Raw genomic sequence first — 24,633 nt, forward strand, 5'->3', positions numbered from 1 at the left:
GCTCAGAAACTGGTAGTCCTCAGTGACCACCGGCCAGTAGGGGGGTCCACGAGGAACGCTATCATCCGTCAGGCTATGGATTCCGGTGCTTCCAGGTCCGTGGAATGCACTCTGGAAGTGACGTCATCTCCAACTGCCAGTGCGTTCCACGGACCTAAAAAGCGCCAGAATCTTCTGGCTCCGGTCAGGCCATAGCCTGATGGATGACAGTGTCCTTCGTGGACATCCAGTGGTCACTGAGGACTACCAGTTTCTGAGCCATTTACAGATGCTTGCCTTTTAACTACACTTGTGAGTACTTCTGATTTTAGCTTACCAATAAATTACCATGTACTAACAGCTACACTTAGAAGGCACTGGTAATGGCGGCAATTAGCGACTTATAGAGGGACTGCAATATTGCAGCGGACAAAATATACACTATCACTGTACAAATGACACTGGCTGGGAGGGGACTAAACATCTAAGGTGATAAAAGGGTTAACTGTGTGCCTTAGCCAGTGTTTTTGTGTAAACTGTGTGCTGCTTTTACTAAGAGAAGTGATGGATTGTATTCAGTTCTTTGCAGGTACACAAAATTTGGCTGTATGTTTGTCCTGCTGGAAGGTGAACCTCCACCTCAGTCTCAAGTCTTTTGCAGACTCCAACAGGTTTCCTTCTAAGATTGCCCTGTATTTGGCTCCATCCATCTTCCCATCAACTCTGACCAACTTCCCTGTTCCTACTGAAGAAAAGCATCCCCACAACATGATGCTGCCACCACCATGTTTCACGGTGGGGATGGTGCGTACAGGGTGATGTGCAGTGTTAGTTTTTCGTCACACATAGCGTTTTGCTTTTAGGCCAAAAAGTTCAGTTTTGGTCTCATCTTGTCGAAGCATCTTCTTTCACTTGTTTGCTGTGTTCCCCACTTGGCTTCTCACAAACTGCAAACAGGATTTCTTATGGCTTTTTTTCAACAATGGCTTTTTTCTTGACACTCTTCCATAAAGACCAGATTTGTGGAGTGCACGGCTAAAAGTTGTCCTATTCTCCCACCTGAGCTGTGGCTCTCTGCAGCTCCTCCAGAGTTACCATGGGCCTCTTGACTATATCTCTGGTTAATGCTCTCCTTGCCCGGCCTGTCAGTTTAGGTGAATGGCCATGTCTTGGTATGTTTGCAGTTGTGCCATACTCTATCCATTTTCGGATGATGAACTGAACAGTGCTCAGTGAGCTGTTCAAAGCTTGGGATATTTTTTATAACCTAACCCTGCTTTAAACTTCTCCACAACTTTTTCCCTGACCTGTCTGGTGTGTTTCTTGGCCTTCATGATGCTGTTTGTTCACTAAGGTTCTCTAACAAGCCTCTGAGAGCTTCACAGAACATTTGTATTTATACTGAGATTAATTTACACACAAGTGGACTGTCAGGTCACCTTGAGGCTAGGTGACAGATGCACTCTGTAGGAGTCAGAAGTGCACCGCTAGGTAGTGGACCCTAGGACTGCCTGCTGCGGATTGAACCCTGGGAGGTTCAGGAAGCAGGTCTACTGGATCACTGACACAGATCCCACTGGTAGCTAGAGCATAGATTCCCCAGGGCGCGGAGTCTAAGAGCCAGCAGGTGTTCACCAGAGCCTCTAGTGGTGAGGATGGACTGCGCTGCAGTCTGGCTCCAGGTCGCGGCCCCCAGGGTCTCACAGCTCACGCTCACGGTAGACTACAGAAGAAGAGGAAGGAGGCAGCATGCTGGAACAACAAGGAAAGTAAGGGACAAGCCAAGGTCGGGGCCACAAGCAGACAAGGACAACAGAGTTCACGCCAAGGTACAGGGTCACAGGCAAACAGGCATGGTCGGGGACACGCCAAAGGTCAGGGTCACAAGCAGACAGCAATAGTAAGAACAGGCCAAAGTCGGTAACTGGAATCAGCCGTAAGAAACACAGCAAGTACACACAAAAGCTAACACACAATGGTGGATCAGCACTGCTGGCTTGCAGTGCACAGGTTAATATAGGGTTCCCTGATAGGAGCTGGGGTGGAGCCATGCTAAAGGAGAGTTTACAAAAGCAGTCAGGTGAGGGTCAGCTGGTCTCTAGAGATGAACACATGGAGACAGGTAAGCTGAGAGACAAACTCTATTGCATAACCATGACAGTACCCCCCCTCTTATGAGGCCTCCCCCTCCCCCGCCTGTGCCCAGGCTTAAAGGGAAACTCCAGATGGAACCTCCTCAATAGACGAGGAGCAAAGACCTCAGATGCAGTGATCCAAGACCTCTCCTCAGGACCAAACCCTTTCCAATGTACGAGGTACTGAAGAATGCCTTTACGGAGTCGGGAATCCAAAACTTGACTAACCTCGTACTTTAGATTATCCTCAAAGACCAGAACCGAGGTAGGGGGAGGACGAAAGGACTTATTGAGGACTAAAGGCTTTTTATAAATGGGCAAGGGCATGAGAAGACCATCAGAAGTCTGAGCAGGGTCCCCAAGACCCTTAAAGATGAGCTGGACATCCAACACAGGACCATCAGACTGGGTAGAGGTCAGTGGATCCCTGAGGTCAGGTTGGTTAGAAGGTGACGTGTCACAAGAGTTAAGCTGGATAGCTGAAACACAAACAGAATGCAGAGAGCCCTGAACAAAAGATTGAAAACCCCACCTGGCCAAATGATGCAGTCTATCCAAAGGATGGATTGAGCCTCTTAAACAGGTTTGAATGGACGTAGTAGCAGTAGGGTGAGGCCAGGTTACAGAAGGTCCTGAACAAGAAGCAGGAAGCTCACTGGGCATAGGCTGGACTGGTGCAGAGGCCAACTGAACAGTATCGCCAGGTGCAGCGACCACCAGAATTGTATCGCAGGGCGTAGCGACTGTGGAACTGGTGGACGAGTCAGCCTGGGTGTGTGTTCAAGGGGGTCCAGGGACAGGCAAAGGGAAATGGCTATGCAAACTGGAGTGACTGATCGGCTTAGGTTCACTGGTAGGCTCCTCATCCAGAGTGCCACACGATCCAGAGAGTGCCTCAGCCCGACTATTGCAGGAGACATTCCAGAAATCACTATATGCAGCGGAAAGAGCAGAAGATACTGGGATGGTGGCAACAGGAAGTTTCTCTTTTGGGATAACCTTGAGTAGGCAGGAGGAGGAACAGGAAGAACCCCAAGTCAAGATCTGTCCAGCAGTCCAGTCAACATGTGGAGAATGGAGCCGTAACCAAGGAAGACCTAATATGATAGGACATGAAGCCTTAGGTAAGACAAGGAAGGATATCCACTCCTGGTGGAGTGTCCCTACCGACATCTTAACAGGGAGGGTCTGGAAGCGGATAGGGCCCCCTGGGAGAACAGTGCAATCAATCGCCAAGACCACCAATGGCGTTATAAGGGACAAAAGAGTAAGTCTCATGGAAGACACAGTTCCCCAGTCCATGAACTTGCCAGCGGCTCCGGAATCCAGATATGCCGAGACCAAACAAGGGGAAGCGCCAACATGAAGGAACACAGAAAGGAGAAGACGAGAAGGTGAAGGTGATATTTCAGGGTCCAATACTCCACCTTCCAGATGTATTAGCCCTGAGCGTTTTTCCGGACGAAGAGAACAAGTATCACGAAAATTGCCTTTGACGCCACAGTAGAGGCACAGGCCCAGAGTTCTGCACCTAGTGCATTCTTCGGGAGATAACTTGGTCCGGCCCAGCTGCATAGGTTCCTCAGCAGGCAGGAGGTGCTCCTCGGAATGAAGAGAAGGGACATGGAGCTCAGGCTGCCTAAAGAATGGGAGTGCTGTCGTCTTTTTTCCAGGGCCCTCTCATGAAAGCGAATATCGATCTGGTTACACAAGGTGATGACACCATCCAGATCAGCAGGGAGAGATCTTCCTGCTAATTCATCCTTCACTCTATCAGAGAGGCCATGTAAAAAGGTTGCAACTAGGGCCTCATTATTCCAACTCAGCTCAGCAGTCAAAGTACAAAAATGAAGAGCGTACTGTCCTACAGAAGCGGACTCTTGACGGAGACGTAAAAGGGCGCTGGCCGCTGAGGAGACACGACCCGGTTCCTCGAAGATATTCCGAAAAAGTTTCAAGAAATCAGACAGGCTAGAAACCACTGGATCATTTAGTTCCCACAGAGGGGCAGCCCAGGCTAACGCCTCGCCAGACAGGAGGGATATAATATAGGCTACCTTTGCCCAATCGGACAGGAAGTTTTGGGGCAGAAGCTCAAAATGAATTGTGCACTGGCTAAGGAACCCCCTGCAGGCCTTGGAGTCCCCAGAGAAACAGGCCGGAGCTGGCAGATGTAATGAATGTGTGGCTGCGACTGGTGCGATAGGTACAGCAGTAGATAGCGGTGAGGTTGTTGAACCGGGGGTCCTAATGAGGCCTGAACCTGTTCAAAACGGGATGCCAAATCCTGAAGAAGTCGCATCACCTGGGTCTGATGCGATTCCTGGATCTCAAGTCTGCGAACTAAGCCCTGCAACGGATCATCTGCGGGTAGCGGCACATCAGCCGGGTCCATGGCTGATCAAACTGTCAGGTCACCTTGAGGCTAGGTGACAGATGCACTCTGTAGGAGTCAGAAGTGCACCACTAGGTAGTGGACCCTAGGACTGACTGCTACGGATTGAACCCTGGGAGGTTCAGGAAGCAGGTCTACTGGATCACTGACACAGATCCCACTGGGAGCTAGAGCATAGATTCCCCAGGGCGTGGAGTCTAAGAGCCAGCAGGTGTTCACCAGAGCCTCTAGTGGTGAGGATGGACTGCGCTGCAGTCTGGCTCCAGGTCGCGGCCCCCAGGGTCTCACAGCTCACGCTCACGGTAGACTACAGGAGAAGAGGAAGGAGGCAGCAGGCTGGAACAACAAGGAAAGTAAGGGACAAGCCAAGGTCGGGGCCACAAGCAGACAAGGACAACAGAGTTCACGCCAAGATACAGGGTCACAGGCAAACAGGGATGGTCGGGGACACGCCAAAGGTCAGGGTCACAAGCAGACAGGAATAGTAAGAACAGGCCAAAGTCGGTAACTGGAATCAGACGTAAGAAACATAGCAAGTACACACGAAAGCTAACACACAATGGTTGATCAGCACTGCTGGCTTGCAGTGCACAGGTTTATATAGGGTTCCCTGATAGGAGCTGGGGTGGAGCCATGCTAGAGGAGAGTTTACAAAAGCAGTCAGGTGAGGGTCAGCTGGTCTCTAGAGATGAACACATGGAGACAGGTAAGCTGACAGACAAACTCTATTGCATAACCATGACATGGACTCTAGTTACTAATTAGGTGACTTCTGAAGGCAATTGGTTCCACTAGACTTTAGTTATGGGGTATCAGAGTAAAGGGAGCTGAATACAAACGCACGCTACACTTTTCCAGATATTTACTTGTAAAAACATTTTGAAAACAATGTATCATCTTCCTCCCACTTCACAATTATGTGCCACTTTGTGTTGGTCTATCACATAAAATCCCAATAAAATACAGTTATGTTTTTGGTTGTAACATGACAAAATGTGGAAACTTTCAAGGGGTATGAATACTTTTTCAAGGCACTGTATCTGCTATAGGGCGATCCTTAAATGGTTAACATAAATCCTACCTTATTTACTAACATTCAATTTCCTTATCAACTTTGTTGTGCCATGCAGGGCGAAGTGACAGTGTCTCTGCAAAGGGCCCCCAACCTGAACCCCTTATACTTGCTTTAAGTCTACTCCCTTACCACTGCTTCTTTGTTGTAGCCAAAAGCACTACTGGCACTTTCAGGTATAGTGGAGCATGTGACCTGCTCCTGAATGACCTTGGGCATAGCTGCCAATCGCAGATTTTGAGTACTTTCACATGACTGGGCAAGTGATGTTACTGCACCCCGAGTGGCCAGCAGTGCTGATGTCAGCAACAGCTGTGATGGAGGAAGGATTGAGAGAATACAAGAAAATTGATTATAAGCAGGTTTCACCCCTATTTCTAAGTACTTTGGGATTGAAAAGGTACACTTTAAGAAACCACTTTTTCAATTCTAGAGTGCTGAAGGTGGGGACTGAGATATAGAAGATCCCTTTACAGCCTTATGCTTCCGCATCCTCAGCTACAGCTCCTGAAAGTCTCTTGGTGAGCTTACTACCCTATTGACCTTTTCAGAACATTATTTTTCTGCTTTTGCCTGATTAGCCTCTGAAGCAAATGAACACCACCATATGTTTCTAATAACTCACTGATATTTGTTTCTTATAGCCTATTTCCACCTGGGTAGACAGAGTGGAGAGAGCCGCCAGGCCAAGATCTGGGCAAGAGCTGACAATGAAGGACATCTTCACACACATCCAAGAAATCATCACAGCACGCTTTAACTCCATCGCTCAGGAGTTCCTAAACATAGATTATGCTGGCATTTCCGTCATTTCCAAGGAAGACTTCCGTGAGCTTTGCAACAGGAATTTCATGTTGCTTACAGATGACCAGGTAAGAGGTGTACGATTTGTGTTTTACAGGCACAAATTTAAGGTTATTATGTAGTACAAAACCTATACTTTTTCAAGATCATTTTTTAATTTTGTCAGTAGACAACAACATGTTTTGAAATGTTTTTATTTTAAAGAAGCACTCTAAGATGCCTGCAAAGCAAGTCTTTTGTTGAATTCCTTAAATTAGAAAGCCTACATATCCGCAACACCTAATAAATGGCTGTAGTGCATACTTGTAACAGTAATCTATCTTCTCCTGAAAAAAACTCGCACTGTACCTCTGCATGTGGTTGTTCATTCAAATAGGCACTATAATTTTATGAGTGTTTTATATATACGCAAAAGGAATCAACTTAAAGAGCCAGTTCACTGGAAACAGATATTTTAGTGTTTCATAGGTGCTGGAGAGTTAAAGGAAACCTTGCACAAAAAAAGGTCCAGTTTTTATAGATGGTTCCCTCCCCCTTGCATACTCACTGTAAAAAAAAGTTTTATAAGACACCTGTAAGAGAAAAAAAAATCAGATGGTGTGCTCCCCCTTCCCCTAATGACGGTGACATCTTCCTTCTGCCGCCTAGATCTGGTGAATACTGCATGCTCCAAATCTCACTGAGAAGGATTCTTCACAAAGTTTCTGCACTTTTTTTAACTCTTGTAAATATAAAAAAGTGCGGACATTTTTTAAAGACGTTGGGGAGATGTTGGGGAAAGGCCAAAGCTAATGAAGGCCCTTTTTTGCAATGTGTGTCCCATTGGGGATATTTCTCATAACTTACTGGCCTGCAGACACAACAGGAATTGGGGGGGTGATTTCTCCAAAGTAAGTGAAATCCCCTCTTAGACAGTTATCACAGGAACAAGCCTCCCCAGTAAAAAAAACTCCCCCTTTTTTCCTGTTCTGGTGACTACAGAGATTTTCCTCATTACTGGTAACAATGGTTTCAGTGAGAAATCGAAAGGGTGAATCTTCTTAGTGGAGACACAGACAGGCAGCAATAAAAACCTGAAAGATACACTTTAAACCACAAGACAGTATCACAAAAAAATTCTAATAACCTGGCTATGAATCTCAAAACTCCACCTCCTATCTTATATTGAAAATAATAATGTAACAAGAACACACCGCACAGGCTCTTATATTGAATGTAAAGCTATTTTATTCACATCAAATTTAAACAATGAAAACAGATGACTAAAAAATATTAGCTAAGTAGTGAGTTAAAAAAAAAAACACCAAATGTACCTCAACCACTAAAAGGCCCTTATTATGGACTCTACAAAGAGAGAAAACAGTAATAAATTAAAATGTCCAAGAGTGGGTCAGACCAGTGAGGATATTTATCTCAAACCAATTCACTTCCAGTTTATTGACGTGTCTTCAAAATATATAGATTAAATAACATTTCATTACTGGAACTGAAACCCATGTATTGCAGACAGAACCATGGCTTATACACACTGAAGGAGTGTTTATAGATCCTCAGATAAGGGTTATGTATTCTTGAATGTTTCTTGCATAATGTATATGCTTGCATTATGTATTCAAATTCATGTGTCATGAATGCAACAAAAGATAAGTAAAGGAGTTACCATACTTCAAATATGCCTGTTTGAAGTTATACTTCCACAGTGGGGATTGAATCCCACATATAACAAGATATCTTCAAACATGTGGCACAGCCAAAGGACCAGCCAGAACACTGCGACCAACCAGGACTGGCTCTGTTTCGGAAAATAACCACATAATCATGTGTCATGTGGTATGACCAATTTGGAAGTCCCTACTTGTATGTCACAATTACGGTATCAGACATAAGAAGATATGTCCCACAGACAATAATTTCAAAGGCCATCCATCTAGGAAGCACAGTACCCACACATATAGGTAACTCCAACAGCCATGGCAAAATACATGATGATACACAAAATACTTATCAATCTATGACATCCTTAATGTGTACACCACAAGACAAGATCTGGTGGTGAGATCTCTGCACTGAGCTCCCAGGTCTGTACACCTGCTATGCCTATCATGAGGGGGTCCCACCATCCCTTCATTGAGTTTCTGGGTCTCTACAACTGCTGTTCCCATCATTAAGGGCCTCCCACCATTCCTGCACTGAGTTCCTCGGCCTCCATACCCACTATGCCTATTATTAGGCCCCATCCTCATTCTTGCACTGAGGTTTTACATCTCCACACCTGTTGATCCTGTTATGAGAGTCTTCCACCACCCCAGTTGAATTTTGGAATGTTATAGAAACAAATAGAATACCCAAAACTCCCAGGTGGAGAGGAACAGAGTTGGAAATTATGGCATTGTGATCTCACTGTTGGAATGTCCAGGACATATAAGTCATCAGGGGCTGTTTCTGTCCAACAGGCTCCACCTATAACTTAAATATCACTTTTTGGAGAACTGATCCTGGAATGTAAATAATGTAATCAAAGGGTGTTAAAACAAATTGTATGTATAGTTTGTATGTATCTACATACATGTGGGCAGCCTTAATTGCATAAATAATTATGATTGGCAGACAGAGACCATGTGACCTAGCCTGCCTAGGCTCGGAATTGGAGAACAGCATGATTTTGTTATGACATAAACGGGTCCCAGGTGGTTGATTGCATGATGTGCTAGTATGCACCACTTATTAGCACGTTATGACAGCCTTACCTGTGAAAAGAAACCCTCCAGGACTGAGATATCACAGCACCAGTGACGTCATCGGTCAGAGCAGATATGAATATCTCCTAGATGAATGCAGGTTTACACCATTTCCAAGGTACCTACATGTAAGAGTCAATAGAAGAAAATGGTGCTAGTACCCCAGATTATGTAGAGATTCTCCCGAGCTGTCGGGTGCAGGATGTGCAGTCGCTCAGCTGCTAACAAAGTTAATGTATAGAAGACAATCTGCAACTCCATACATGCTCTTTAATAAGTCCAAATGTATTGTAACTCCATAAAAGATGAATATGTATGGCAGGTGTCAACGCATTTCAGCCATAATGGCCTTGTTCACAACAGTTCTGTACAAAAAAAGGACAACATATATAATGTAAAAACACACCCCTCCTCCTTCATTGGTCACAGAGATTACCAATCAACCTAATAATTGTAAAATTGAAACATGGAAACCAGAAAGAGAGGAGGATTCATATTATTCTGAAAAAGCAAACCACAAAACAGGAATAATAAAAAAATAATAATAATAAATGAATACATTTTTATATATATATATATATCAGTATAACAAAATAGAGAAAAGTGAATGACCATGGAGGAAGGGGAATTCAAAAAGACAACAGAATGTGAGAATTGGTGGAGAAGGGAAAAAGGAAAAATGATATAATTACATAAATGTAGATCCAGATCCCATCTGAGGTTTAACCCCTGGGGGACTCTAGTTTTAAGAATAAAAATACACCAAACTTCCTTATTCAAAAGTCGCCTACCTTTGTCCCCACCTCTTGGCATTGGAGTCAATCTTTCGATGCCAGTAAACCTAAAGGGGGACAAATCCCCAGCATGACATTCTCAGAAATTACGCAAAACATTAGAAATGTGTTTGGCATTGGGATTAACAGTGTCCCAATAATGTTCACCCATGCTAATTCGTAGGGCACGTGTAGTGCATCCCATGTATCGCAAATTACAAGCAACACAATATATCAGGTACACTACATACCAAGTCCCGCAATTTATATATTGTTTATTGGATGTGCAGTCTGCAACTTCATACATGCAATTCATTGTAATTCCATAAAAGATTGATATGTACAGCAGATGTTAACACGTTTCAGCCATAATGGCCTTGTTCACAACAGTTCTGTACAAAAACAGCACAACATATATAGTGTAAAAACACCCCCTCCTCCTCCTTGATTGGTCACAAAGAGTTCCAATTAAACAGAAAGAGAGGAGGGTTCAAATTGTTCTGAAAAGGAAACAACAAAACAGGAATAATCCAAAATAATAATAATAATAATAATAATAATAATAATAAATATATAATCCAAAATAATAATAATTAGTATAATAAAGCAAAGAAAAGGGAATGACCAGGGGGAAAGGGGAACTCAAAAAGAGAGACAACAGAATATAAAAATATTTGGTTTAAAGCCTAAAAATCCACCAAGCTTCCCTATTCAAAAGTTGCCTACCTTTGTCCCCACCCCTTGGCATTGGAGTCAATCTTTCCCTTTGCCAGTAAACCTAAAGGGGGACAGATCATGCATGATATTTTCTGAAATGACGTGAAATATTAGAAATGTGTTTGGCATTGGGATTAACAGTGTCCCAATAATGTTCACCCATGCTAATTCGTAGGGCACGTGTAGTGCATCCCATGTATCGCAAATTACAAGCAACACAATATACTGTATCAGGTACACTACATACCAAGTCCCGCAATTTATATATTGTTTAATTTCAAACGTTTCACCTGGATTATGGGCGCTAGAATTTCACCCTCCATGGCAAATTTGTACATGGGGTGGTGGAAAGAAATGTGCCTGTTTTGCCCCGATGGTTCATTTGTACATAACGTCAAGTGGTATGGTGGCTATATTGATGATGGTGTGGGATGGGGTACTTCTTTGAAGGATTTTGTTGAGCATCTCAATGACAGTCAATGTAATTTACAATTCACTGTGTGTTCTAATTCCCGGAGCATTGAATTCCTGCACATCACCCTTAATGGGGATCCAGAGACTGGGGCTATACACCCCAGTACCTACAGGAAGCCATATTCAGGCAATACAACACTTCATGCCATGTGCTGCCACCCATCCCACACCATCAGAGCTATACCTATGGGGGAATTCTCTTGGGCCCGAAGGAACTGCTCTTCGGATACAGTCTTCTTCAAAAAGAATGTGATGTTATCACTGCAAGGCTGGCCCAGAGAGGCTATTCAGGCTCAGGGATTAAGAAGGGACTGGATCATATAGAAGAGAAGCAAAAGGAGGCATCTTCTGGTAACACTTCTAGTGAGAGATCAAGCAATAGGAAGTATGAGATTAATGGGTATACAGGAGAAGGGAGATCTTATACTAGTTGCTCAGCCTCCTTTGTTAATACTTTTTCTAAGAAGTACCAGCAGGTGGTTGGTATGATTAAAAAAAAAATGTGCCCATTCTATATTCAGATAACAGTCTCCATGAGTTATTGGGGGTAGGTTGTCGTATTTTAAGTCAGAGGGTTCCCACTGTGGGTTCCCTTGGGTTCCCTTCTGTTCCCCAATCTATTTACATCACATAAATACCAACCTACCTGGCTGTCTTACCCAGTAACTTTAAAACATGTAGATACTTTCACTTGAATCCTCCTTTATAAGTAATTTAGTTCATCTAATTCAGGCGAAACTTTTGAAATCAAACAATATGTAAATTTCGGGACTCGGTATGTAGTGTACCTGATATATTGTGTTGCTTGCAATTTGCAATACGTGGGATGCACTACACGTGCCCTACGCACTAGAATAGTTGAACATTATTGCGACACTCTTGATCCCAATGCTAAACACATTTCTAATATTTCACGTCATTTCAGAAAATATCATGCATGATCTGTCCCCCTTTAGGTTTACTGGCATCAAAAGATTGACTCCAATGCCAAGGGGTGGGGACAAAGGTAGGCAACTTTTGAATAGGGAAGCTTGGTGGATTTTTAGGCTTTAAACCAAATATTTTTATATTCTGTTGTCTCTCTTTTTGAGTTCCCCTTTCCCCATGGTCATTCCCTTTTCTTTGCTTTATTATGGTGATTAATTATTATTATTTTGGATTATATATTTATTATTATTATTATTATTATTATTATTTTGGATTATTCCTGTTTTGTTGTTTGCTTTTCAGAACAATTTGAACCCTCCTCTCTTTCTGTTTAATTGGAACTCTTTGTGACCAATCAAGGAGGAGGAGGGGGTGTTTTTACACTATATATGTTGTGCTGTTTTTGTACAGAACTGTTATGAACAAGGCCATTATGGCTGAAACGTGTTAACATCTGCTGTACATATCAATCTTTTATGTAATTACAATGAATTGCATGTATGAAGTTGCAGATTGCACATCCAGCATCCTGTATGAAGTTGTGGATTGTCTTCTATCCTCCTACAGGTAAAACTTATATGCTTACCTGGGCAAAGTTTAAAAGGTGAGTTTATTACCACTTTTAAAAACTGCCAAACTGATTCTTACGATTTTGAGTTTGAATTTTAATGATAGGTCGCAGCAGATGTTATCAATTAAAAGTGTAACTATAGCAAAAAACAAAAATGACTTTTATGATACAGTCTGTCAGTAGCATTAACTTAGCAGTCTTTGTATGGAGTACCCCCATTACATAGTTTATTACCCAGAGATCCAGCCAGAACGAGGGTCTGTGTGTGTAAACACACAAATCCACATTCTGACAGGGGAGAGGAGACAGATCGTGTGTTCCTAGTATATAGGAACACCGATCAGTCTGCTCCCTCAGGCATTCCTATCCCCCCACAGTTAAAATACACTGAGGGAACACATTTAACCCCTTGATGTTAGTCAAGTGTTAACCCCTAGTGTTAACCTCTTCCCTGCCAGTGACATTTATACAATAATCTGTGGCTATTTATAGCTCTGATCGCTGTATAAATGTCAGTGGTCCCAAAAAGTGTCAAAAGTGTCCGATCTGTCCGTTGCAATGTCACAGTCCCAATAAAATTCGCAGATCGTTGCCGTTACTAGTGAAAAAATAAATAATAAAAATGCCATAAATCTATCCCCTATTTTGTAGACACTATAACTTTTGCGCAAACCAATCAATATACGCTTATTGCAATTTTTTTTTTTTTTACCAAAAATATGTAGAAGATTTCATATCGGTCTAAACTGAGGAAAAATTATTAATTTTTTTTAATTTGGGGATATTTATTATAGCAAAAACTTTTTTCAAAATTGTCGCTCTTTTTTTCTTTTTTTTATAGCGCAAAAAATAAAAAACAATTTTTCACCAAATACCACCAAAAGAAAGCTCTATTTGTGGGGAAAAAAGGACGTCAATTTTGTTTGGGTACAGAGTTGCACGACCACGCAATTGTCAGTTAAAGCAATGCAGTGCCGTATCGCAAAAAAAGGCCCGGTCAGGAAGGGGGTAAATCCTTCCGGGGCTGAAGTGGTTAACAGCCCAAACTGTCCAGTAAAGGGAGCAGTTAGAGTGATGAGACAAACCATTTAACACTGACAGGGGTGTTTACGATGGTCAGCTATTATTTATTTATGTAAAACTTCATCAATTAACAACCCCCCCTCCAAAAAAAAAAAAATATTGCTGTAATTGCTAAAAAAGTGTTAGCTGAAGTTCGCCTTTTCATTGTTAGTCACTAATGCAAATTCCGTGTAAATTTACTAGCCCATCCAACAACACCCTCTCCACTGATTGACAATGATGCTGTCCAAGGGTTGCTACATAGCTCCTCCATCGATGCAGTGGAGGAGTGAATGTAGCCACCCTAAAGCCCCATACACACTATTAGATTTTCTGCAGATTTTTGTCTTCAGATTTACCAAACCCATGTAGTGCAAGGGCCTGCCTGATTGCATACAAATTGAAACTCTTATGCCCCGTACACACGGTCGGACATTGATCGGACATTCCGACAACAAAATCCATGGATTTTTTCCCACGGATGTTGGCTCAAACTTGTCTTGCATACATACGGTCGCACAAAGTTGTCGGAAAATCCGATCGTTCTGAAAGCGGTGACGTAAAACACGTATGTCGGGACTATAAACGGGGCAGTAGTCAATAGCTTTCATCTCTTAATTTATTCTGAGCATGCGTGGCACTTTGTGCGTCAAAATTGTGTACACACGATCGGAATTTCCGACAACAGATTTTGTTGTCGGAAAATTTTATAGCAAGCTCTCAAACTTTGTGTTTCGGAAATTCCGATGGAAAATGTGTGATGGAGCCTACACACGGTCGGAATTTCCGACAACAAGGTCCTATCACACATTTTCCGTCGGAAAATCCGACCGTGTGTACAGGGCATTAAGGTTTGATCTCATATTATATTGTTTTGGTAAATCTGAAGACAAAAATCTGAAGAAAATCTAATAGTGTGTATGGGGTCTAAGACAGTAGGTGTGCTACTGGTACATGTGGAAATAAAGGTATAAAAACCTGAAAAATTAAATCAATGCAACCACCACATTCAATGATTGGTAAGCTACAATATAAAAAAAGAAATTGGGGGTTTAGTTATGCTTTAAAGTGGTTGTAAATGCTCAAGTTTTTTTTTTACCTTCATGCATTCACACCTTCTGTGTGCAGCAGCCCCCCAACCTCCCCCTAATACTTACCTGGGGCCCCATCTCGATCCAGCGATGTACACAAGAGCAGCGACTCTCCTGGGTGTCTTCTTCCTCATTGGCTGAGACAGCAGCAGGAGCCATTGGCACCCACTACTGTCAATCATAGCCAGTGAAGAGAGAGTGGGGCAGGACCGAGCCGCTTTCCGTGTGTGAATGGACACACAGAGCAGTGGCTCGGGAGTCCCCATTGCAAGCTGCACCCAGCAGGAGGGAGAGGCCAGGAGCTGCTCTGTGCAAAACCACCGTAGAGAGCAGGTAAGTATAACATGTTTGTTTTTTGTTTTGTTTTTTTAATCTGCCTTCAATATCACTTTAAGCCTCTCCTACTAAATGGTTTACCTGGAGGACTTATTTGTTAGTAATTTAATCTAAATTTAATGGGAGAAGGAAGGGGGTTGTGTATGATCATCTCAGCAATAGCCTATACTCATCGATAGCAAGGGTGTTTATTAGTTTATTAGCATACATGACAACAATGGGCAGACAAAGTTTACTCCGTAGAGTGTCTATAAGGTGGTATCAGGAACTGTGAAAAGTAAGTTATATTGTGTATAATAATAAATCTGTTGCTACTGCCAGGGGTAATCGATTATTGTTATGTTTTTTTTTGGTTTCTCCACAGTTTGAAAATCTTTGGAACAGCTTGCCTGTAAATTCATATGGAAATCTCAGATATCATGATTTTTTGAGAAAGTTCAACTATGACATCCCAGAAACACCTTCACAAGATCAGTTATCATATAATACAGAACCAGCCCCTAAATCATTAACCACAAAGAGCCGAGCTTCTTTGACCAGGCGCCCCAAAACGGCGCCAGCCATTGCTAGCAAACCTACAGTAAGTAATCCATATGCTTATTAGCAAAAAAACAGAAAAGGTTTTTAGGGAACTCTATCCACAGACTTATCGGGGGATATTTACCAAAACCGGAGAGTGCAAACTCTGGTGCATCTCTGCATAGAAACCAATCAGCTTCCCAGTTTTATTGTTTTATTTATTTTAAAACAGATCATTTTATAGTGATCTTACTATCATCATCCCCGTTACTTTTTTAATTTACAACTTTGTGGGATACTAAGGGCATTAAATTAAGCAGACATGCCCAGACTTTACATTTTTTAATTACATAAGCAAGTTGAAGAATTTTCCATGCAAAAAAAAAAAAAAAGATTTATTTCTGCAAGTGGAGTTGATTTACCAAAACTGGAACGTGCAAAATCTGGTGCAGCTCTGCATAGAAACCAATCAGGTTCCATGTTTTATTGACAAAGCTTAACTGAGCAAGCTGAAGTTAGAAGCTGATTGGCTACCATGCACAACTGCACCAGATTCTGAGTGCTCCAGTTTTAGTAAATCTCTCACATAGTCTGGTGAAACTGTGCCCAGAAAAGGCAGGTGGAAGACGATGGACTAGTTACCAGTATTGCATGTGGTCTTCCTTTAACTTATCCTTTTCTTTGGAGGTAGCCATCTTGGTAGAGGCAGTTTTGCTTCCTCATACTGAAGCTGCTCTCCCGATGACTGTTAAAATGAAGATTGGTGGGGTAGTGAGGAAAACACCACAGTAGAGAGCAACACTGACATTTAAGAAATACCCAAACAGTATTTTATGAAAATCTGTCTGTAGGTAGGGAAAGAAAATCCTCAATTTGGATCAGACTCTTTATACACTGTGTGTTAGGAATGTCCTTTTTTCTGGTACTAAGCATGCATTCTGTAATATCTGTTTTGTTTTTCTTCATAGACTCCTATACAGAGGCCACGTACCGCAGCCCCTCCTTCTACACCAATCATAAACTGTGAGCGGGTAGAAAGCAGATTGAAAATAAATCTTACCAAATGTTGGCAAGATGTACATAAAGCTTTTCGGGAGAAAGATCCTGAAAAGCAGGGAGAAGTTTCTGCTTCTGATTTCTCAGGTACAGAACTCAACAAGTTTGTCCCTTTCTTTATTTTCCCTGTAATTTTTAATACTGCTAAAATCTTCAGTGTAACTGCCCTATTGCAGAAGTGGGAGTCCGTGATGCCAGGGCAGGGACTACTTAAAGTGATCTTTTTTTTATCAGAGCATTTAGGCATTGTGGTTTTGTCAAAATCTGCTTCACCAGCTGTTTCACGTGCGCTCTGTTTTTCAAGTAGACTAAATGGCACAGTTATGCCCTGTACACACGGTCGGACATTGATCAGACATTCCGACAACAAAATCCATCGGATTTTTTCCGACAGATTTTGGGCCAAACTTGTTTTGCATACACACGGTCGCACAAAGTTGTCGGAAAATCCAATCGTTCTGAACACGGTGACGTAATACACGTACGTCGGGACTATAAACAGGGCAGTAGCCAATAGCTTTTGTCTCTTAATTTATTCTGTGCATGCGTGGCACTTTGTGCGTCGGATTTGTGTACACACGATCGGAATTTAAACAATCAGATTTTGCTGTCGGAAAATTTTATATCCTGCTCTCAAACTTTGTTTGTCGAAAATTCTGACGGTAAAAGTCCAGTGGAGCCCACACACGATCGGAATTTCCAACAACACAATCCGATCGCACTTTTCCATCGGAAAATCCGACCGTGTGTACAGGGCATTGCTGTTAGATTTCTACTTATAAAAAGTCACTAGCTAAACCAGTCTTTTTCAACCAGGGTGCCTCCAGGTTTCTTCAGGGGTGCCTTAGCAAAATGCCTACAAATTGCCCAAAAATTGTCTGTAGGCCAGCGAGTGGATCAAGCCTCCCTTTAAGTTACACAAAGCCACGTGTTTTCATTGTGCACCATTACAACCTTTCAGCCTTCAGCATCCTAACATCCAATGAAGTTGGTTGATAAGGGGGACCTTGGGCAGCTGCACAGCATCCTTATTTACACCCTATCCTGCCCCTCTCCCTCAGCACTTGGGTTACATTAGCTAAGTGAGGGAGAGAAAAACTGAGGGAGAAGAGAAACTCTGGAATGGGATGCCTTGAGACTGTGCAGAATTATAAAGGGCGCCTTGACTAAAAAGGTTGAGAAACACTGAGCTAAACCATCATATCACTAGCCACCTCCTGGCCACTGACAATGCAGTGCAGTGACCCATAACTGTCACAGGAGGGGTAGTGGTGTGTTTGATGGATGAAGCTATGATGGACACCCTGGCATCACCTTCTCTTTACTGTGTAAGAGGCAACATGGTGGCACCAAACCAGGAGAAAACTAGATCTTGTAGAACAGAGTGAGTTTTATTCTTGAACTATAAGGAGTCAAAAGCCCACTAAAACAGTGCGAAGAACACTAACTTCTGAAAACAGAAGGCATCTACATGTCTCCTTCCAACACTTATCGCAACAATATGTTTAATCTATACTTTAGGATAGTGGGCGGAGCCTTGCAAATCATTCTTTCATGCCCCTGGGCCAACTATGCAACCATATGCTGGTTTATAGCACAGATTCAGCCTCATTTTTTAAAGCCTTCAATGCCAAGCTGCAAATAATTAAAGGAAATATTCTCTGTACAAAAACATAAAAAATATACTCTGCACAAAAAAAATATATGTGTATGGTGTAACCCTTTAGCAATTATTAACTATATGTCTGCCTACACTATAATGTATTTTACCACACCCACTCAGGTAATCTTATCAAAAAGTGCTGTGCAGCATTTATCAACTACATAAATCTCCATCGTGTCTCTCTTATAGAAATTAATCTATTAAACCATAACATGTATCATATATACAGTATCTCACAAAAATGAGTACACCCCTCACATTTTTGTAAATATTTTATTATATCTTTTCATGCGACAACACTGAAGAAATGACACTTTGCTACAATGTAAAGTAGTGAGTGTACAGCTTGTATAACAGTGTAAATTTGCTGTCCCCTCAAAATAACTCAACACACAGCCATTATGTTTACGAGAAGGACCGGGTCGCACTCTCCGCTCTAATTCATCCCAAAGGCGTTCGATTAGGGTGAGGTCAGGACTCCTGTGCAGGCCAGTCAAGTTCCTCAACCCCAAACTCGCTCATCAATGTCTTTATGGACCTTGCTTTGTGCACTGGTGGGTGTGCAGTCATGTTGGAACAGAAGGCCATCCCCAAACTGTTCTCATAATGTTGGGAGCATTCAATTGTTCAAAAATGTCTTGGTATGCCGACGCCTTAAAGCGCTTGTTAACCCAAAAAAAAAAAGAAAAAGATCCTGTTCCTTTAAAGCATGTTATACAGCACAGTGCTTGTGCTGTGTATTTTGGCCCCCTGTATCACCTGAAATACCTGGCTGAGCCCTGACATCACTGTCAGTGTACATGCCTCAGTCATACGCATCTATCTGCAGCTCTTCTATGTCTCCCTCTGTTCTCCACCTCCCCTCCCTGCCTGTCATCTCTCACTATCGCTGATCTGCTCCTCTCCCCACTGCTTCAAAACTAACTGATCTGTATTTATTTAATCGTACATCACGGGACACAGAGCCATAGTAATTACTGTGTGTTGGTCACGAGTGAAGATGTGCTGTGCTGAGCTCCTCTGGAGCAATCCTTGCTGGGGCTAGCTATGCAGCTGGACCCATTCAAAGTGTCTTTTAGGCTGAATTGAATGGTACCCGGCCTCGTATCCGAACAAGGTTTTGCCTGTAATGCTTCTCTTTTTAGAGAGCTGGACCCCGGGATTGTGGGTTCCCCGAGGGTCCCCGGTTCCTGAAGGTTTGTTAACGGAACCCACCGTGAAGGGTGAAGATTGGGTCCGTTGGTTTTACCACAGAAAACCCTGCGGCGGGAAAGGTAAGTGGAGTTTTTCTAAGGAATTTTTAATTTTTCTTATGAAATGTCTCCTTTAAAATAAATGTTGTCATGCCTAAGTGTCACCACTGGGGGCTGTATGGAACACGTACCTTCTCATGCTTTGCTCAGAGTCACGCTGCGTCACAGAAGCAGCAGGCTTTTTTCCTTCAGCTAGCAGGCAGACCTCCGGTAAGTTTGGGGGGTTTTGCTTCCTCCAGACACCCCCACCTGAGCTGAACTCTTCCTCTCTTCAACAGGCTGAGTATAAGGTAGAACTAAAAACGATTGGCAATGCCGTTTTCTTTCATCGCCCCTACGCGGCAGCGGCTTCCAGTTCTCCTCCACGCCATCCCTCCCTCACTCAGCCAATCCCGTACTTGCGCGGGAAAACTCTTTTTTTTTAAAAAGAAAGGAAGGGGGCGCGATGCGACGGTGGGGGCGGGGCTCAGCATGGCGTTGGCGTCCTCCAACGCGGGAGTGTGTTTTTTTTAAAAAAAAGAAAAAACTCTATGCTGGCTGCAAAATTGTCAGAGAGACATTAGAGCAAAGAAGAGCATGAAAGAGGTTTTGGTGACACAGGCATTTCCTATTTGACACATTTACTATTTGCGTCAGGCTGAGCATTAATAGCAGCGGCAGGGCTGGACTATTGCTCAAGCAGTGGATGCGATTTCTTCTGGTAGTACCTCTGCTTTGTGCATCGGGCTATGGTCAGAAGGGGGGGGGTTGAAAGACCCCCAAAAAAGAGCTAAAAGGATCTCCCTCAAGCTCTGGAAAGCCTACTTATCTTTACAAATGGCATTGAGAGGGGGTGGCTGGTTAGAGTGAGCATCAGGGCCATGAAATGTCTGCAACTGTTTTTAACACTGCAGCCCCTGTTTATTTTATGATTAAAAAAAAAAAGTTTAGCGACGTTAATCGCATCCCAGTGTGGGTCAAAATGCGACAGGTTCTCTTCCATTACCCAGGACCCTCAAACTGAGGAACTAGGGGCAGGAGAAGACAAATTCCCTCAGGGGACCGTGGTGAGGCTGATGACTCCTCTTCTGAGGTGTCAAATGCGGGAGAATCAGCTGTTCCAATCTTAATATTGATGGTGCATTTTCTTGCTGAATGCTTGCTCCACATTTATGTACTCTTAACTGAGTGTTTGGGTTCACTAAAGCCTCCTCAAGCTGTGCATGCCTTTTCCTGTCCTTTCATTGCTGGAATAGCTTTTTTGTATCTGAGAGGATCAACCAGATAAGCATTTTTTTCCCTCCTAAAAAGTTTTCACACTTTATCCTATGGTGGAGGAAATTCACTAAGTAGGGTATACTAGCAATTAATGCTGCTATATCCTCTGTGAATAAGTTTGACTTGTCCGGCAGACAATGCTAAAATGCTTAGGGATCCAACGGATAAAAAGGTGGAATTCCTATTGAAGGAAAAAGAAAACAAAACACTTTTTTTCTCTGGCAGATTGAGTGTCTCAGCCTCCGCTGACATTAATTGCTTAATCATTGAGAGACCAGTTTAAACAGGTGTTCAAGGTTATCTTGCTCTGCAGGCCCAGGAGGCAGCTTTATGTTTGCAAGAGTTGCTATGAGAGATTCTATCCTTCAGGCCTTGCGCCCTTTGCTAAGCGCCTTGTAAGAAGCTCCTGGCTAGTCTTCTTTTTTGCGGTGAAACAGCTATTTGGGGATGTTTTGGATAATACATCCAAAGAAATTCTAGTGGAACACACCCCTTTTGCCATTTAAGAAAAGGAGTAAATGTATTTTCATTTTAAAACTTCTCCTGTGCCAGAGGCATCAGCCTCCAGGCAGTCACGGTGGCTTCCACTGTCAGGTTCAGTCGAATAGGGGGAATTCTTCTGCAGTTCTCAAGGATCTGGCAGGAAGAATGTTGAGACGAATGGGGGACTTCTCAATCGACCTCTTTTTTTCACGGTGCCAAATCCGAATGGACATTCTGGATCTCAAAAATCTAAATTCAATTCCTGAATATAACCACTCTTTTTTCGTATAGAGTCAATCCAAATCTGTTATCTCCATCCTACAAGGAGGAGAACTTCTGGCGTCTATCGACATCAAAGATGCATACCTCCATATGCCTATTTCCTCGCTCACTAGTATTATCTACTTTTCAATGTGGAAAATCTTCATTTTCAGTGTGTAGCTCTGCTTTCCGGTCCAGCTACTAGACCTTGAGTATTTACAAAGGTTCTGGCCCCTCCTCTAGCCAGATTAGGGGCCCAAGGTATAACGATTATGGTTTACCTAGTCGAGCTGTTCTTGATAGACCAGCCCGCTTAGACCAAAGTATGGTTACCACATTCAACTACCTGGAATGTTCTCAACCTAGGAGAAATCTTCTTTAAAACCATGAAGAAGGCTAAAATACTTGGGTCCGATCATAGGTACACCCAGAAAAGGGTATTCTTACCCCAGGCAAATATCAGCGCCATAAAGGAACTGATTTAAGTGGTCGAAGCAAGATGAATTTCTTCTATTCAACTTTGCATGAGGTTTTTGGTTTCATTTAAAACTGCTGCAAAACAGTATCCTATCGGCTTGGAACAAAGGGTTCAAGCTCTACATTCCCAATGTGTCTGACTCCAAAGCCTACGGTCACATCACCCTGATATCGCCCGATCTCATCTGATCTTGGAGGCTAACCAGGGTCGGGCCTGGCTTAGTACCCAGATGAGAGACCACCTGGAAATACCAGGTGCTGTAGGCTGGGTGCGCCGGAGCCGCAGTTTATGGTTAATATCCAAAAATCTACTAGGGGGAAAATACTTCCTTCAGTTACCTGGGAAGTGGCAACAACACATGCCAACCTTTTTTATTTAGGTTGGAGAACCGTCCTGGAAGAGGCAACTGTCCAAAAGAAGTGGCCCAGATCAGAAATGGCCTTGCCCATTAACATTTTACAATTTCAGGCAGAGCTCTTGGTCCTGAGGGCCTGAACGTTCAGTTTACGGTATTGTCCTGCCAGGATTCAATCCGACAATGCCACAGCAATGGCCTATATTAATCACCAAGGGGGTACAAGAAGTTGTGCGACCCAGAGAAAGGTGAATCACATCCTATCTTGTGCAGAAAACAATGTACTTTGCCTATCGGCAGTCTTCATTCTAGGGATAGAAAATTGGCATGCGGACTACTAGAGTCGCCAGCATTTGTTCCCGGGAGAATGGTTCCTTCACCCCAATATCTTCCTGTCAATATGTCAAAAATGGGGATCCCAGACATAGATCAGTTTGCATCCAGGTTCAACAAAGAAATCGACAACTTTGTGTCAAGAACAAAGAATCCGCTAGCATGCGGAACAGATGCCTTGCTATTCCCGTGGAATCGGTTCTCACTGATTTATGCATTCCCTCCTATTCTGCCTGCGTCCATGACTTCTTCTCAGGATCAAGCAGGAAGGGAAGTTGTTGATTCTTGTGGCCCCCAGCGGGGCCTAGGAAATCTTGGTATGCAGAGATTGTAAAGATGGCAGTAGGGGACCCATGGACCCTACCATCACGGCCAGACCTTCTCTCACAAGGTCCGGTGTTCCATTCTACTTTACAAACACTAAATTTAACGGTCTGGCTATTGAGACCCACACTCTGAAGAAGCATGGGCTGTCAGGTTCAGTAGTTTCTACCTTGGTTAATGCAAGGGAGCCGGCCTCCATAATGATATATTATCGAGTCTGGGAAACGTATGTCTCCTGGTGTGAAACCAGGAGTTGCACCCCAGGAAATAGGTCAAAGGTAGCATCCTTGACTTTCTGCAGATGGGGTGAGAAATAAGGCTGGCCTTGAGTGCTTTCTAAGAACAGGTCTTAGTCTTATCTGTATTATTTCAATGACCACTTGCTTCACATTCTTTGGTTCGTAACTGTATTCAGGGGGTAACACGGCTTAATCTCTGGTTAGGTAACCCCTGAACACTGGGGACTTGAATTTAGTTTTGTCGGCATTACAAAACAGCCTTTTTTTTTTTTTTGGGCAGATATGACATATTCCCTTGGTCCTTTTTTGACAAGGAAACTATTTTTTCTGGTAACCATATCTTCTGCAAGAAGGGTATCAGAATTGGCTGCTCTTTCTTGTAAAGAGCCATATTTTTATTGTTCACAAGGATAAGGTAGTATTGCGTCCTCATCCTAACTTTTTACCAAAGGTAATATCAGGTTTTTATCTAAACCAGGATATTGTTCTACCATCATTTTTCCAGAACCGTGTTCTATGGAAGAAAAATCACTACATTCTCTTGATATGGTGAGAGCAGTCAAAGTCTACTTAAAGGCGACTGCTCAGATTCGGAAAATGGATGTTTTTTTGTGTTGCCTGAAGGTCCTAAAAGAGGACAGGCAGCATTGAAATCTATGGTTTCTAAATGGATTCAACAAGTAATCGTTCAAGCTTATGGTTTAAAGAGGTAGTTCTACCCTCTCAAATCAAAGCGCACTCCTCTAGGGCTGTTAGTGCTTCGTGGGCAGTGCATCACCAATCCTCCAGGGCTCATTTCTGCAAGGCCGCAACTTGGTCTTCAATCTATACATTTACCAGATTCTATCTGGTGGATGTAAAAAGACATGAGGATGTCGCCTTTGGGCGCAGTGTACTGTAGGCAGCAGTATAAATCCTCTGATCTCAAGGTGCCCTACTTTGGTTGTGTCTCCCTCCCCTCAGTTGTCATGGTTCTGGGACATCCCAAATAGTAATTACCATGGCTCTGTGTCCCGTGATGTAAGATTAAAGAAAATAGGATTTTTATAACAGCTTACCTGTAAAATCCTTTTCTTTTGAAGTACATCACGGGACACAGAGGTCCCACCCCTCTTTCTAGTATACACGTGTATTGCTTTGCTACAAAACTGAGATACTCTCAGTAGTGGGAGGGGTTATATAGGGAGGCAACTTCCTGTTTAGGGTGTGCCATTGTCCAGCACCTAAAGGTAGACTATAACCACATCGTAATTACTATGGCTCTGTGTTCCATGATGTACTTCAAAAGAAAAGGATTTTACAGGTAAGCTGTTATAAAAATCCTATTATCATCCCCTC

The 24,633-nt window shown here is 43.0% G+C and overlaps 1 protein-coding gene and 1 pseudogene across 1 annotated transcript in view; both read left to right on the forward strand.

The window, feature by feature from the left end:
- EFCAB6 (EF-hand calcium binding domain 6) overlaps positions 1-24,633 on the forward strand; it is a 309,070-nt gene that overhangs the window by 276,063 nt on the left and 8,374 nt on the right. The window contains exons 27-29 of the mRNA XM_073621947.1: positions 6,226-6,453; positions 15,439-15,654; positions 16,562-16,736. Coding sequence (XP_073478048.1) covers positions 6,226-6,453; positions 15,439-15,654; positions 16,562-16,736 — 619 coding nt within the window. The remainder of the gene's footprint in view (positions 1-6,225; positions 6,454-15,438; positions 15,655-16,561; positions 16,737-24,633) is intronic.
- LOC141135986 (5S ribosomal RNA) lies at positions 22,191-22,310 on the forward strand (annotated as a pseudogene).

Source organism: Aquarana catesbeiana, linkage group LG03, assembly GCF_042186555.1.
Source record: "Aquarana catesbeiana isolate 2022-GZ linkage group LG03, ASM4218655v1, whole genome shotgun sequence".
Classification (NCBI taxonomy): domain Eukaryota; kingdom Metazoa; phylum Chordata; class Amphibia; order Anura; family Ranidae; genus Aquarana; species Aquarana catesbeiana.